This window comes from Ctenopharyngodon idella, chromosome 3 (assembly GCF_019924925.1).
Source record: "Ctenopharyngodon idella isolate HZGC_01 chromosome 3, HZGC01, whole genome shotgun sequence".
Lineage (NCBI taxonomy): Eukaryota > Metazoa > Chordata > Actinopteri > Cypriniformes > Xenocyprididae > Ctenopharyngodon > Ctenopharyngodon idella.
This window is the reverse complement of record NC_067222.1, coordinates 12,267,827-12,284,525: the sequence shown is the minus strand read 5'-3', so window position 1 is coordinate 12,284,525 and position 16,699 is coordinate 12,267,827. Positions and strand designations below refer to the sequence as shown.

At 35.7% G+C, this 16,699-nt stretch overlaps 1 protein-coding gene across 5 annotated transcripts in view; it reads left to right on the top strand.

Moving 5' to 3' along the window:
• LOC127509870 (uncharacterized) overlaps nucleotides 1-16,699 on the top strand; it is a 60,229-nt gene that overhangs the window by 5,800 nt on the left and 37,730 nt on the right. The window contains exons 2-7 of one of the 5 annotated variants that reach the window (XM_051889052.1): nucleotides 2,956-3,282; nucleotides 3,629-3,970; nucleotides 4,292-4,417; nucleotides 11,071-11,367; nucleotides 12,229-12,540; nucleotides 13,880-14,179. In XM_051889052.1, coding sequence (XP_051745012.1) covers nucleotides 2,956-3,282; nucleotides 3,629-3,970; nucleotides 4,292-4,417; nucleotides 11,071-11,367; nucleotides 12,229-12,540; nucleotides 13,880-14,179 — 1,704 coding nt within the window. Of the gene's footprint in view, nucleotides 1-2,955; nucleotides 3,283-3,628; nucleotides 3,971-4,291; nucleotides 4,418-11,070; nucleotides 11,368-12,216; nucleotides 12,541-13,879; nucleotides 14,180-16,699 lie in introns of all 5 variants that reach the window. The other 4 variants (XM_051889054.1, XM_051889051.1, XM_051889053.1 and 1 more) reach the window with 4 other exon arrangements.

Genomic DNA, 16,699 nt, shown 5'->3' with positions numbered 1-16,699 from the left:
TTGTAATATATTGCTAGACACAAGACTGGGTTACTACAGGTGAGATTCTGCCCATATCTGTATATACAGTTACACAGATATTTTCATGAAAAAGTAACAGTAATTCACCAAAAGGTTTTTTTTTCGTGTTCCAAAGGCAGTACGTTCCTAGATACAAGACTGACTCTGCTGAAGACTGATTCTTGCTGAATCAAAGCTGTTTAAGAATATATGAATTACAAACAAATAGTTATAGCAGCGCATTCTGAAGCACAGCCAGTTCAGATAAAGGTGAGATGATGGACAGAAAGGGAAATGATATGTGATGATTGTAGTATCAAAATGATTGATAAATGCACGCACAATTATCCATGAACTTGATAAATGTAGCAGATATGTTTTACTATCCACAAACAAATGCCTTTTAACTTGTGTGTGTGTGTAAAATTCAGAATTAAATGAATTTGCAGCAATTTGTACAGAGACATTTGTGTGAATAAAAATGTTTTCTTTTGTATTAGTGTTTCATAATTTGCACATGCAATAAAGAAGATGTGCATTTGTTCATCAGGTGACGCGTGCATCTATTGACGCCTTTTCGGAGTCAATCTAATTTGATTCATTTTGATTTTGAGACTTTCTTTTCGCATTTTTCAAGCATTTCACATCCCCCACACAAACAACTACCAATGAATAAGCCTGGTGCAAATTATTAATGTGTGCACAACTACCAAATGTGAATTACTACATTTAAACTAATAGTTTACAAATTTTGTGTGCAAAATCCAGATTTACGTGAATGTGCAGCTTTTTGTACAAATAGAGACATATATACATTATACAGTGACCATTATTAATATTGGCACCATTGGTAAATATGAGCAAAAATATGGCTGTGAAAATAAATCTGCATTGTTTATCCTTTTGATCTTTCATTAAAAAATTCACAAAATTCTAACCTTTCATATAAGTAAAACAATTGAAAATGTGGGAAAAAGCTCATTATGAAATAAATGTTTTTCACTAGTTCATGTTGGCTCCAATTATTGCAATGCCCTTTTGCCAAGATAACAGCTCTGAGTCTTCACCTCTAATGCCTGATGAGTTTGGAGAACACCTGAGAAGAGATCAGAGACCATTCCTTCATACAGAATCTCTCCAGATCCTTCAGATTCCCAGCTCCATGTTGGTGCTTCTTCTCTTCAGTTCACTCCACTCATTTTCTTCAGGGTTCAGGTCAGGGGACTGGGAAGACCATGGCAGAAGCTTCATTTTGTGCTCAGTGACACATTTTTGTGTTGGTTTTGATGTTTGTTTTGGATCATTGTCCTGATGGAAGATCCAACCACGGCCCATTATTGGATTTCTAGCAGAAGCTTTCAGGTTTTGATCTTTTGATCTATTTTTATCTGTTAGTATTTGATAGAATCCATGATGCAGATTTATTTTCACAGCCGCCTTTTCTCATATTTACTAAGGGTGCCAATATTAGTGGAGGGCACTGTATATAGTTGTGAATACAAGACTTCGATTTTGTATTAATGTAGGTCAGAATTTGTGCGTGCCAGAATTTGCCCATGTTCCAAAGGATGTAGTATTTCCTCGATACAAGACTGACTTACTACAGGTGAAATGTTGCCAATATCTCCCTTACTGTATGTACAGTACACAAGTATTTTTAGAAAAAAATATTGCAATTCCATTTTCTTTTAACACATATTGGTGAATTACTGTAACTTTGTCATTGAAATATTTGTGTACTGTATATACAGTAAGGGAGATACTGGCAAAATTGTAGTCTGACAAATATTAATGTACTACAAGCTTTGAATTTTTTTTAATGTTTAAAGTCAGTTTAATTTACCCAGATCAGATGTTTTTACGCAGTTGTGGAATTGGCAGACGTTCCCTTAGACGTGATGTACTGTTAGTTCATCAAAGCATCCTCAGATAGCGAATTAAAGCCAAACTGTTTAAAAACAAACAGTTGAACATACATCAGCATGATAATAACTACCTAAAATGACAGAAATCCTCTTTGAAAAAAAAAATGTATTTGAAGTGTAATTTGATTGTTTCGTTTGGCTCATGTCCCATTTGTTTACATGGAGGTGGTTTAAGTTGGCTTTTTGCTCACTTATAGACTGAAATTTTAAGAAAACTACACATACAGTAAGAGAACACAAATATAATTTCACTCACATAGCCTATCACTTGAAGCAAACATCCATCCCTCTTTATGTCTCTGTTAAAAGAGCGCATTGTGTGTTTAGTGGAGCTGACTGCTGTAGCCTATATATCCAAGTTATGCATGGAGTCTCCCTTCATTTTTAATTTGTAGATACTATTTGAATGATAGCTTGGTAAATTTGTTGCCGATCAAATATTCAATATCGCTACTTTCCATAATTAAGATACTTGGTAAATTATCTGCACAGTGGTAGCAGTTCAAAACTAATATCACGTTATTCATGAAATTGACGTCTCTATGATGATTGGTTGATATGCCAAGGTAAGATAGATATATCTTTTCTCAACTCTCCTAAACACTTAATGTAAAACACTTGATAGTGATTGGCTATTTTTTTACAGACTGAGGCACAAGACGAGCTCTGCTGTGCCTCCCCCACCCCTTCTCTATCCGCTTTGCAGTTGTAATGACTTCAGCACGTTTGTGAAAGAACAGCGGTGCTTACAATTTCAGTAACATGTTATGGTGTTAAAGCGGTGAAATTACTAACAAAAAAATACATTCTGAGACATGAAATAAAACAAATAACTGGGAATTTTATTAACATTAAATCCTTTCTCTTATTTTCTCCTCAATTTTGGGTAGGCTGTACCTCCTTTGCCTCCCCTGACGAGCCGCCACTGATTATAAGTCAAGATTGATTTCTGTTGAACTCTGTTCAGTAACATCAGCAGCAGTGTTATATGAGTTTAATCTCTGAGAAACTGTTTGTGTTTGTTCTGCAGGAGTGTTCAGTGCTGGAACAGATGAAGTGAAGACAGTGTCAGTGATGGAGGGAGAATCAGTCACTCTAAACCCTGATCTTACTAAAATACCAGGAATTAATCAGATGAAGTGGAGGTTTAGAGATTCACGTTCAGTCATTGCTCAAATCGATTTAAATGACATTTTATATCCCACTGTCCCTGAGATGTTCAAAGACAGACTGAAGCTGGATCAGACTGGATCTCTGACAATCACAAACTTGAAAACCAAACACTCTGGACTTTATAAACTAGAGATCAACCACAAATCTGGGACCTTACATTTGGATTTCAGCGTGACTGTCTATGGTGAGGACACTTTTATTTATGAATAATTAGATGTTTTAAAGTTTGTTGTTTTATTAATTAAAATGAATTAAACTGAGATTTAAACTGCAGCCTGACAATCTTGCAAAAACAATCTTACAGAATAGGGAGCAAACTCAATCAAAACAAATAAAAGATACATTTAAATGAAGAAGTATGTTTAAAGAAAATTAAATTCAGCGCTTAAATTGGATTAAATACCATAAACTAATATGGATCCTACATGCCTTATGTAGTAGCAGCCATGAGATAATTGACTGTTAAAGTTAATATTCTAGTGCCAGTAACTGTGTTTAATGATTAATATCTGTGAATCTGTTTCTTTCAGAGTCTCCAGATGTTATTGATGCTTTTAAAGGTGAAATGAAGAGTGTATCAGAGACGGAGGGAAATCCTGTCACTCTTCAGACTGATACTGAAACACACGGAGATGAGCTGATAGTGTGGAGGTTTGGAGATGAAGGGAAAATCATAGCTAAACAAGATCTAGAGGCCAAGAGTCCACCATTATATGATCCTGATGAGAGATTCAGAGACAGACTGAAGCTGGATCATCAGACCGGATCTCTGATCATCACAAACACCAGAATCACAGACTCTGGAATTTATGAAGTGAAGATCAGCAGCAGCAAACAGACTTTATACAAGAGATTCACTGTTACTGTCAGCGGTGAGTAACTCAAGACTATTAATGTAATGATCGTTTATCAGCTGTAAAATAATTCATAACTTCTCACCCATAACTTTTATTATCTAAAACATCTTGTCTGACACCTGTAAATACAGTAGATCTGATAATGACTTTCTTTATCACTCAGGTTATATAGTGTTGATGTTTATAGTGTTTGTTATAGATCAGACTCATTCACACTAATGACTCTATCATTACAGTATCAGATCTTCACTCAGGTTATATAGTGCTGATTTTTATAGTGTTTGTTGTAGATCAGACTCATTCACACTAATGTCAGTCTCTCTTTATCTGTTCCAGATCCAGGTCTGTCTCCAGGTGCTGTAGCAGGGATTGTTGTTGTTCTGCTGCTGGTATTTTCAGCTGTCGCAGCTGCTGGTGTTTTTTACTATCGTCACAAAGTCTCTGAACTACTAAAGCAAATGAGTAAGTATTACAGCTGATACAGCAAGAGGAAAAACACTGAGCTTTATTGTAGTACAGTACAGATTAAATGTATAATATGTTTTTTTCACAATCAATATTTCTACCTTTTTAGCAGTTCTACTTGTGGTTGATTTAGTGCAGTAATCAGTGATTTGTGTGATTGTTCGGAGTTGAGCTGAATTACATTAATGCTACTGAATCTCTGTCTGTTTAAAATGCTGAAGATCTTTTGATTATGTATTTCATGTAGTTTTGTTCTTTTGCTATCGAAGGTTGAGCAATTTAGCAGAAACAGCCCTAAAATCATCCTGCTGTCCTTTTTCTGTCATTTTGAGTTTTATTGGTTCTGCCTGAGCTCTTCATTCATTTAGACATCATAGACTATTAAAGGATTAGTTCACTTTCAAATAAAATTTTCCTGATAATTTACTCACCCCCATGTCATCCAAGATGTTCATGTCTTTCTTTCTTCAGTCGAAAAGAAATTAAGGTTTTTGGTGAAAACATTCCAGGATTATTCTCCTTATAGTGGACTTCAATGACCTCCAAACGGTTGAAGGTCAAAATGACAGTTTCATTGCAGCTTCAAAGGGCTTTAAATGATACCAGACGAGGAATAAGAGTCTTATCTAGAGAAACCATCACTCATTTTCTAAAAATAAATACAACTGTATATGCTTTAGACTAGAGATCGACCGGTTTTTCTATAACCGATGCCGATGTTTAGAGGTCAGGGTCAGCCGATGGCCGATATGTGCTGCCGATTTTTAGGGCCGATATCTTGAAGTTTTCCCCTTCATTTGCATGCTAAAATGTCACACTAATAATAAGTGGATGCAAACATTTCTAGACTTAACATCATTTATTGAACACTGACTTGATTTACATAAAAGTTTTAGAGCATTTATCAAGCTGAATTTTTCAAGTTTGTTGGAACATAAATGTAAACTTAAATATACATTTAAATAAATTAAATACAACTTTATAAATAAAAATCAATTAAAAACTTTGTCATGTTGCACAGCCTTGTATGCAAGGACAGTGCTAAACTCTTAGTGATTTCTGACATTCTTGACGGTCAACGTTAGACAGGTTTAATGAGGATAATAACTGTGCGACATATATATATATATATATATATATATATATATTAGTCATTGGTCGGAACACATCACTTTATTAGGCTGATGTCCATTTTTATTCGCATTACACAGTTGATGGAAACACACGCAGATGCGCATATTCTTGAGCTGAATTTTCATTAATGCAAAGTTGGATGGAAACCCGGCTATTGTCTGCATCAAACCATGCTTCCGAACAAATGTCATACACTTCTGCGCAGTGGCGTAGCGCAAATCCACGGGGGTTCAACCAAGAAGGGGAGCCAATGGATATCACACAAGAAGCAACGTGCAAACTTTGCGGAAATGTTATGCCAGTAAAAGCTTAACCTCGGTCAGTATTCAAAGTGAAAGTAAAAGTGACGGAGCTGCCTGACGCTGCATTAACGGAGCATTTTCTCTCAGAGACGAATTTCAACATAATATGCTGATAACGGTATATAACTGTCTTAATTTATTCCATTATTTCCTTTGTTGCCCGTACATACAGTGAAAAAAATTAGAAGAATAGTATTTCGTGTTAAACAGCTTGTTTTTGTTTTTTTTATTTTTTTTTATAAAGTTGGTGAAGTAGCCTAAAGCTGCTCTTAATTTTCATTTATGACTGCAGTGTTAGGAAATATTATAGACTGTTAATAATTTTAATTATAGGTCTAATTCATTGTATAATAGACCTAAAAAATGTTTAAAACATTTTCAAAGAGGAGCTGATAGCCTAATCTTTTATTATCCTCACAGCACGTCAGTTATGCAGTGATGCGCTGTGAAATTATTGCGGGGCAAATTTATTATAATATTAATTTAATAATAAAAGTAGCTTACCTAATAGTAATAATAATAGACTAGAAGAATGTAACAGGCTTACATTAATTGGAAATGCCAAATCCTCTTAACATTGCCAATATTTGTCGGAGTAACGTAGCTCTCAATCACGCTGCAGTGTTTGTCAGAGCTGCCGCCTTCTCCACCCCAAGCAGAGTGAAATTCTCCGACTCCGATACAGGAAAAATAAAACAGAACTTATAATATTGGGGCTAATATGTTAGCAAGCAAGCTGCTGGTAGTTCTGGACTACAGTCCTTAAAGTTAACTACAAGTAAGCGAACCTTCAACCAGCTGTAGCATTATGCCAGTTCCCGACGATTCTATGCTATCCGTTGTTTCTTTCACTAAGTGAAGCAACACTTCATAGTTTACTAGTAATATATAGTAAATATATGGCCATAGGACTTTGAAATATCAGAATTTAAGCCTTAGGCTACCTTTATCTCCCAGGACCGTTGTTGAAACTTTTGGAAATTCACATGCGGTGGCAGCAGCACATTCCACCGCACCAATAACACAGGGCTGCCCGCGGACGTGCCTGGCTTTAAATCGGCGCTACTAAACACGGATATCGGCAGATGCCGATATATTAAAAAAAGACAAATATCGGCCCGATATATCAGTCGACCTCTACTTTAGACACACATGATCCCCTTGCAAGTGGTTCCGCCATTCCCCATTCTTCAAAAAGTTTACGCTGTATGTCCTACACCTTCCCTATTCAACTTACGGAACGAACGTGGCGCCAGTTCCAGTTGTATTTTTTTTCAAAAACCTTAATTCTTTTTGACTGAAGAAAGAAGGACAAGGACATCTTGGATGACATGTGGGTGAGTAAATTATCAGGAAATTTGATGATTTATTTGAAAGTGAACTAATCCTTTAATGCAGAAACTCTAAACGGAAAACAAGAAAATGTCAAGAGAGTTTGCGTGTCTATTATCATATCATCTCTGGTCAGTTAGTGTTATTTATTTCATAAAGACTGAGATAGCTCATTCTAAAATATAAATTCATCATTAGCCCAGCTTTGTCAGTGAAAACAGGAGCACTTTACACAATAGTTTTTAGAGCTCATGTTTCTCAAACAAGTGGTAAGTGTCATCTGTCTAAAAGTGTCATGTGACTCGTTTACTTGCTTATTGGAAGTCTTAAGGCATGTGATGGTTTGTGTGTGAACAGACAGAAATATGAGTAATTATTCATTGATTGTTTTCCCCTTCACTAAAGCTCTCAAAAAGCAACACAAAAGGTATTTGGGCACAAACAGACCACCAGATTACCTGTCGTCAATGACAGAGGGAATTAGTTGTTGAATGTTTCATAGGTGAACTTGATGCGTTTTGACTATTCATCATTCAGAATGATTCAGAAATCATTCTAACATGCTAATTTGATACTCAATTATCAAATTTAAAGAACAGCATTTATTTAAAATAGAAATCTTTTGTAACAATATACACTACCGTTCAAAATCTTGGGGTCAGTATTTTTTTTTCTTTTTTTGAAAGAAATGAATACTTTTATTCAGCAAGGATTCTGTTCTTTTTAACTTTTTATTAATCAGTGAATCCTGAAAATAGTATTACAGTTTCCAAAAATATATTCAGCAGCAGAACTGTTTCCAACAATGATAATAACTGAGTATCAAATCAGCATATTAGAATGATTTCTGAAGGATCATGTGACACTGAAATAAATAACACATAACAATTGCTGCAATAAAAATATATTTTACATATTTACTAAATTAGAATTAATAGAATTAATTATTAATAGAATTAATAATTTTCGCGTTTAAAAATGCGAAAAATAAATAACTGTTATTTCATGTTATGACCAAACAAAATGTTTATTTGTTTTTATATGATACATTTTATAAAAATATTATAAATTTCTATAAATTTCCCAAAATTTCTAATTCTCATAAATTCCCGTAAATTCCCATAAATTCCTGTTAAGTTTCCAAATTTCTGTGTAAAAACACACTTCAGCTCAAAAGCCTACAGTAGATAATGTCTGTTCAGATGCATGCTGTGAAAATGGATAGGCCTGTGTCACCTGAGCAGCATTAGGGTAGGGACACTGACACCAAAGAACTAGCGCTGATGACAGCTGGCTGGGTCGCCTGCATTGGGTTGTTTTAAAACAAGAAGGGGAGCCAGTGGATATCATACAAGAAGCAACAAGCAAACTTTGCGCAAGAGTTTTTCCGGTGAAAAAGTCATAACCTTGGTCAGTATTCACTACAGAAAGTGAAAGTAAAAAGTGACGGATCTGTCTGATGTAGCATTAAAGAGATTAATTTTAACACAGGCCTAATATGCTTTTTTTAAAGTCGGCGCTTGAAGTAAAGATGCTCTTAATTTTCATTGATGACTGCAGTGTTAGGAAATATAGCCTACACTCTTAATAATTTTAATTATAGGCCTATAATTCATTTTATAATAGACCTAATTAAAAAAAAAAAAAACATTTTCAAAGATAGCTAATAGCCTAATCTGTTATTATCCTCACAGCACGTCAGTCATATAGTGATGCACTATGATATTATTGCGGAGCAAATTTATTATAATATTACTTTAATAATAAAATAAACGTAACCTAATAGTAATAATAAGACTAGAAGAATGTAACAGGCCTACATTAATCGGAAATACCAAATCCTCTTAATATTGCCAAGATTTTATGCTTTTGACAATATCTCTGGCTATCGTCAATACACGATCATCGTCTGTTGACGCAACCCGGGTTATCACGCATAATTTTAGTTATTCCTGCAAGTTTTGCATTCACACCAAAAACGCGCACGCTGATGTCCGGTTCGTGAACGAATCATTCTTTTAAACCGGTTCTTTTAAGTGAACCGGTCGAACCAGTTCACCAAATCGGACTGAATCGTTCGAAACAGTTCGCGTCTCAAGTCAGCACGGATCCACAATTGTCTAAAGTTACTCACTTTCGGACATTCCTGACAGTCCCTCTGACTCTAAATAAACCAATATATCGGAGTATGTGTTACTCTAGTAACTCAAACACACAGCGTGAACGTAGACAGGCTGTGCTGAGAGAACTGATGAGAAGCTGATACTGAGCAAGCGTGTAGTGTACGGTACAGCGGCTCTCGAATCACCAGTACAGAACTGAGAGCTGCTTCTTTCTGACATGTTCGACATACTGAGAACCGATGAGCTGAGTATGCGTGTAATTTCTTCAGAAGGATGAAATGCATTTTTTTTTTTTTTTTTTTGATCAGAAAGTGTAACAAAATATAACATGTACATTACTGTAAAGATTGGAAACACAATGAATGGATTGTAAAACTGTCAAACCAAATATTTGTTTTATCAATAATGCATTACATTTTCAGGAACAGCTTATTTCATTTTCAAGTTGAAATAAATCTTGACGTAAACTTTTGCTGTGGTGTTTAAAATGTTTATAATCAAAACCGTATAAACGTAGGCTGTTAAACATATAGGCTACATGCTTCGACTTTTTTAGTTTTGTCGACTGCATTCAGGTTGCAGCAGTTCTCAGCTCAGCACACTTACTATACTTAATGCTTTTGCAAAACAAATGTAAGAAACTTATTCAAGATTATGACGATTATTATTTAACTGAAGTTATGATTACAAATCACTTTATTTGAATGTGTTTGAATGTATTTTCATTCACATGTAATGACGTCATTACGTGATGATGTAAGATAACCGGTGTTTTTTTTAAAAAAAAATTTTGTACCGGTTCATTTATTCGTTCGTTTCAGTTAACCGTTTTTTGGAACTGGTTCATTGAAACGAACTGTCCGAAAGAACCGGTTAGCGGAAAAGAACCGGACTTCCCATGGAGCGCACAAGACGCTTCTTAGTCTCAAACAGCTTGTGAGTCACAACAAAGTACCTTTCCAGGAAATTCTGTTCACTTGGCGGCCATATTTGTAGCACCTCAGAGCAGCTGTTTCAGGTATCAAAGACCAGGTCCTATCTATTTGAATGGGGGAATGCTGAAACCTCAAAAACTGCTTGGTGAACTCACAATTAAATAATATATTTCAAATCAGCAACAAAATCTGACATGTTTTGAACTGGATCATTTTTATAAATTCTTTTTTTTTTTTTTTTTTTTTTTGTCTTGTGGACTTTATGTAAACATCCGTTATGTGAAATAGTTTATTAAGTACTAAATAAAAAAACATGCAATTTTCATGATGTTAAAACGATTAACATTTTTGCATATTCTGCAAGGGGTATGTTAACATTTGAGCTCCACTGTATGTCAGTTACCTGTCGGCACGGTGAGCAGTCGACACACCTATCTAACAGTTTCTATAAATCGCTTATCTTGCCTGAACATGCCATAAACAATATAGATAATGTCCAAAGTAACCATTAATAAACAGATAGCCTAAAACAAATCATGTCCATTGACACACTGTGACGCTGCAAATTGGGTGATTTTTGGTCAATATTTGAATATTGCTGAGCTATCAGATAATCCACATTATTGTAAAAATGTATTTGGCTGCTCACATGTTCTTGTGGTTTGAGTGTCAGTGGAGTTTTGTGTGAGTGGTTTACTGACCAATGACAGAGCAGGTGACAGACGTGGAGCAAATGATCAGTGTTGATTTTACACATTTCTGATGTTGTTAGTTTTCTGGTTCTGATTTCTGATCTCTATTTCTCTGTTTCTGTGCTGCTGCAGAACAAGTGTATAAATCAGCGCTGAAGGGACGTCCTGTCACTCTGAACTATGATACTGAAATACAGAAGGATGATAAAATACAGTGGAAGTTTGAAGAGAAACTCATAGCTGAAATGACTGGAGAGAACTGTGAGGACCCTCAATGGTCTGATGAATTCAGAGGCCAAATGAAGCTGGACCCTCAGACTGGATCTCTCACCATTGAAGAAACCAGACCTGAACACTCTGGATTATATAAACTAGAGATCAAGACCAGTGATTATTCAACATTCAGACTCTTCAGGATTATCGTCTTTGGTGAGTAACACGAAGTCTTTCAGTGAAACAGCAGCAGTGTATATGACAGACCTTGTGTCAAAATATGATTATAAAAGTGTTCCAGTTGTGTTATATTAATGATGGAGAAACTCTGACCTGTTCATCATATCACTGCACTGCTGCCATAGCAGATATATACTGATGTAGAAATCAACACACTGTTATGTCAGGAACAAGACCTTCTAGTGGAATTAATGTACAGAGTTTAATCATTAAAATGTGTCTGTAACTATTTTATCAAAGCCTTAAAGCTCAAAAAGGTCATGTGGTATTTTTTTCATGAAGTCAACTGTAAATACAGGCAGTTGCAGTTTAATTTCTGGTTTCTGGTGTTGTAGACAGATCTGGTTCCTCAATGAAGCAGCTTCAGACAGTCTTCTTTCATATGCTGTTGTCTGTTCTGAAACTGTTCTTCACACAGACTGTGTTGCTTCTGTCTGCAGGATTGTTTGATCAACTTTATCAGTCACAATCCTCCTCATTATTCCTGATCATTATTGAACTGCAGTACAGTCATTATCTGATCACAAATCAAACATTCAGAACCGTTTCTTCACACAAACTCAATTCACTCATATTTCATGTCATTTGAGTGGATTTTTACTCTTAGAAACACAGACTGGAGTTCAACACAGTTTCATCAGTGAAACACACATGAGGTGTAGAGATTTATACTTACATTCAGATTTCTACAATGAGAAGTTGAGCTCTTTTCAACTTAAAATAGAGTAAATGATATGTTTGTGATACAGTATGTCAGTGTTTCTTCTGTTTATTTCTGCTGCTGTTGGTTTTCTGGTTCTGATTTCTCTTCTGTATTTTTTTCTATTTCTTTGACAGATGAAGAGAAGTCAGTGTCAGTGATGGAGGGGACGGATGTGACTCTACGTGTCAATCCTGAAATACAGACAGGAGATAAGATATTCTGGATGTTTGGAGATGAAAACCGTCCTGTAGCTAAAAACACAAAAGATAAGTGTGAAGAAGAGTCTGAGTACAGTGATGTTAGATTTAAAGACAAAGTGGATCTGAATCGTCAGACTGGAGATCTCACCATCAAGACAATCAGAGCTATCCACACTGGAGAATACAAACTAAAGATCATCAGAAATGGCAAATCCTCATTCAAGTTATTCACTGTTACTGTTTCTGGTGAGTGAAATATTTACTTTCATTGTCATTATGATTTTATTTTAGATCAACATTGTGTCGTTCTTAAAAGATAGTTCAGCCAAAAATGTAAGTGCATTCATCATTCAATCACTCTCCATCATGTCGTTCCAAATTCACAAGATGATCTCCTCAGCTCACCTTCAGGAAATAAAGCTCTTACACTTTTAGGACAGATCAGTATCTGCTTTCTGTGGACTGCCTCAGTTTTCCTCATATGGACTGAAATTGTTGTGCACAGTCTCCTAAACTAATGAGCAGTTCACCGTATAGACACATGAAAACCTGTCCAAGTCCTTCAGTGACCCACCAGAGCCAAGACTTGAACCCACATCTCTGGAGAGAGCTGAAAATGGCTGTCCACTTTATGACGAAAGCTAGCAAAACATGCTGCTAATGATTCTCTTTAAACACATTTGTTCATTCAATTTCTAATGGTAATTAGATCTCTCGTGTCAACAATTTACTTTGACTTCTCAGAGAATCAACTACAGATCAGGGGTCATATTCAAAAAAACATCTCATGTCAGTCCTAAATTTAGGACTCAAATTTTAGTTAACTTGAACTAACAATACTTTTAAAGTCTTTTACAATTTTGGCTTATGTAAATATGCTCAAATGGCAATTTTTATAGGCTATTAAAATGAAGTTATGTAGCATCATAAGGAACTAACATGAACTAAAATTAGCAATGGACAAAAGGTTTCTTTTCAGTGAGTAATTCACACCCTGACTAGGAACACGTTGAGGGAAATGCAGGACTTCTCTGATCATTTAACTCACTCACATCCTGTTCCTGCAAGCTTTTATACGCTTCACTTACTCGTCTAGTGTGAAACAGGCTGATGTTTGCTTGTTATCTGTCTTGTGATCGACATTGAAAGTTTTTCTGGCATTTTGGGATGAGCAGAGGAACATGTCAGATGCTCTTTGAGCAAATTATTGTTTGTTTGAGGTGAATTCAGACTATTTTCACCTTTTTTCTGTATTTGCTCCTTTTAGTTTAAAAGAGGATCTTTAAATAGTCAAGCTCAACTAAATCTGTAGTCTGATGTTTGTTGTGTGGATTTCAGGCTGTTCTGTTGGTCAAAACACACATTAGATTTGAGGTCGACTCATTTAATTCATTTATATCTTCATGTAGATTTCTATAATATGGCAGAATCAGAGAAAACTGAGTTCATTACTGATATTCATAAACTGAGTGAATGAAACATTTGAGATGTTGAACAATTGATCAGTAATGCTTTGTTGTCTGATGTTGTTAGTTTTCTGTTTCTGATTTCTGATCTATATTTCTCTGTTTCTGTGCTGCTGCAGGACAAGTGAAGACATCAGTGCTGAGGGGAGATTCTGTCGCTCTGTACAAAGATACTGATATACAGAAGGATGATAAAATACAGTGGAAGTTTGAAGAGAAACTCATAGCTGAAATGACTGGAGAGAACCGTGAGAAACCTCAATGGTTTGATGATCAATTCAGAGACCAAATAAAGCTGGACCCTCAGACTGGATCTCTCTTCATTCACCGATCCAGACCTGAACACTCTGGATTATATAAACTAGAGATCAAGACCAGTGATTATACAACATTCAGATTATTCAGGATTATCATCTTTGGTGAGTAACACAAAGTCTTTCAGTGAAACAGCAGCAGTGTATATGACCAGGGTGGCCACGGGTCCTTAAAAAGTCTTAAATATATTTTACCTAATAAAAGGCCTTAAAACGTCTTAAAATGTCTTCAATTCAGATTCGATAGGTCTTAAATATTTTTCGTCGCATTACCGCAAAAATGTCTGTAGTCTGAGTGGCGAGTCTGACAGACCCAATGACTGACAGATTTCTTTATTCTCGCGCGGCGCCATCTGCAGGACAAAGGTCAGCCAAGATGTAGGAATATCTGATCAGAGCTGTACACGGATACACATTTAAATAAATCTGCGGTGGCAGAGCTACTGCAAGTGATTTTCGGTGCTGGAAATCCATATATCCTTTGCTGAAACACGGAGAGCGCAGCTCATGGTTGCTTAGTAACGGCAGACGCCACCGCAGCGCCCGAGCGCTTTGGAAAGGAGAAAGCGGCGCCGACGCGTTTTCCATGCGTTTTTAGACGCGACAAAGAGTTCAAATGGATCAACGCGCTAAATGCGAGTAGAATCAGCGCTGAAACGTGTTACTCGTTCGGTAACTTTATGAATGCTGGTGGGAATTTAAATAAAATTTGCACCGACTGTGATGTAATTATATAAATAATAGTCTGACGCGCCGCAGGCTTGCTGTGTTTTCATTTTCTATTCAGATTTCTACAATGACAAGTTGAGCTTTTTTCAACTTAAAATAGAGTAAATGATATGTTTGTGATACAGTATGTCAGGTGTGATATGTCAGTGTTTCTTCTGTTTATTTCTGATGCTGTTGGTTTTCTGGTTCTGATTTCTCTTCTGTATTTTTCTCTGTTTCTTTGACAGATGAAGAGAAGTCAGTGTCAGTGATGGAGGGGGCGGAGTGACTCTACGTGTCAATCCTGAAATACAGAGAGGAGATAAGATATTCTGGATGTTTGGAGATGAAAACAGTATTGTAGCTAAAAACACAGAAGATAAGTGTGAAGAAGAGTCTGAGTACAGTGATGTTAGATTTAAAGACAAAGTGTATCTGAATCGTCAGACTGGAGATCTCACCATCAAGACAATCAGAACTATCCACAGTGGGGAATACAAACTAAAGATCATCAGAAATGGCAAATCCTCATTCAAGTTATTCAGAGTTTTTGTTTCTGGTGAGTGAAATATTTACTTTCATTGTAATTATGATTTTATTTTAGATCAACATTGTGTCGTTCTTAAAGGATAATTCAGCCAAAAATGTCCTCATGTCGTTCCGAACGCACAAGACTTTTATTGAATTAGATCCAAATTTTAAGAAGTGATGTGATTGATTTGAATGTGGAAATTTGAAACAAAAGTTAAGTCTTTCTTCACGAAAGATCTTCATTGTGTGAGAGCTCTCTGATGCACATTAATGAGAGAATCTCAACACAGTGGTCAGCAGTGCAGATCCTCAGGGTGTGTCATCATTGTATCAATGTCCACTTTTATATGAACTCAAAAAGTCAGTCATACAAGTCATACCACTAACACTTTCTATGGAGCACTAAAGTGTTTTTTATTTCTTCCATGTCATGGTGTCCAATGTTGTTTGGACCCAAACATTTTTCAGAATATCTTCTTTTGTTTCACAGAGGAAAGTCATACAGGTTTGGAATGACATGAATGAACTATCCATTTAAGCACAAATATCATCATGGTGCTGTGAGACACACTAATACATTACATCCATTTCTAATCCATCCATTTAAGAGTTCAGAGGTCGTATTCACAGAACATCTTAAGGCTAAAAGTAGGTCCTAACTTGCCTATTTAGGAGAAACTCTTAAAAATAATGGGCGTCTCAGTCCTAAATTTAGGACTCCAAATTTTTTGCTCTAAGAGTATTTCACAAAGCATTTTAGCGCTAAAAGTAGCTCCTAAATCTGTGAAACATTAGGAGTAGTCAAGAGGACTCCTGAGTCACTAAGACAAAATCACAAACAATCCTAAAATGGCTGTTGTCGGATGTTCTCCTCAGCAATCCGCCCAAAGACACTGAACACCATTGAGTCAATAGTGATAAAGTCTTGAGCTGAGCCTTTTCTTCATAAATGTGATAAATATTATGATTTATAGGTTTTAATCTACGATGACAACATAAAGATTCATTCATGTACAGATAAAATGTATTGAATGATGGAGAATGAAACATTGTGTTCAATCACACGTCAGCTGTGTATATATTATATGCCTCCTCTCGAGTAGTGTTGTTTTTGGTGACCTGTTTTAATTTTAGTTTTAGTCTTTGTGTCAAGCTGTCATTTTAGTTTTTATTAGTTTTAGTCACATTCATACTCTTTTTAGTCTAGTCAAGTTTCAGTCGACTAAAAGTCTGAGCATTTTAGTCTTATTTTAGTCAGAATTATCCATCACTGTTTATTCTAGTTTTAGTCAACGAAAATTGTATTTTAGTCTCTTTTTAGTAATGCAATTGTATTTAACCCAGTCAATATAGTATAAGTACCTAATAGTATAGACAAAACCAACA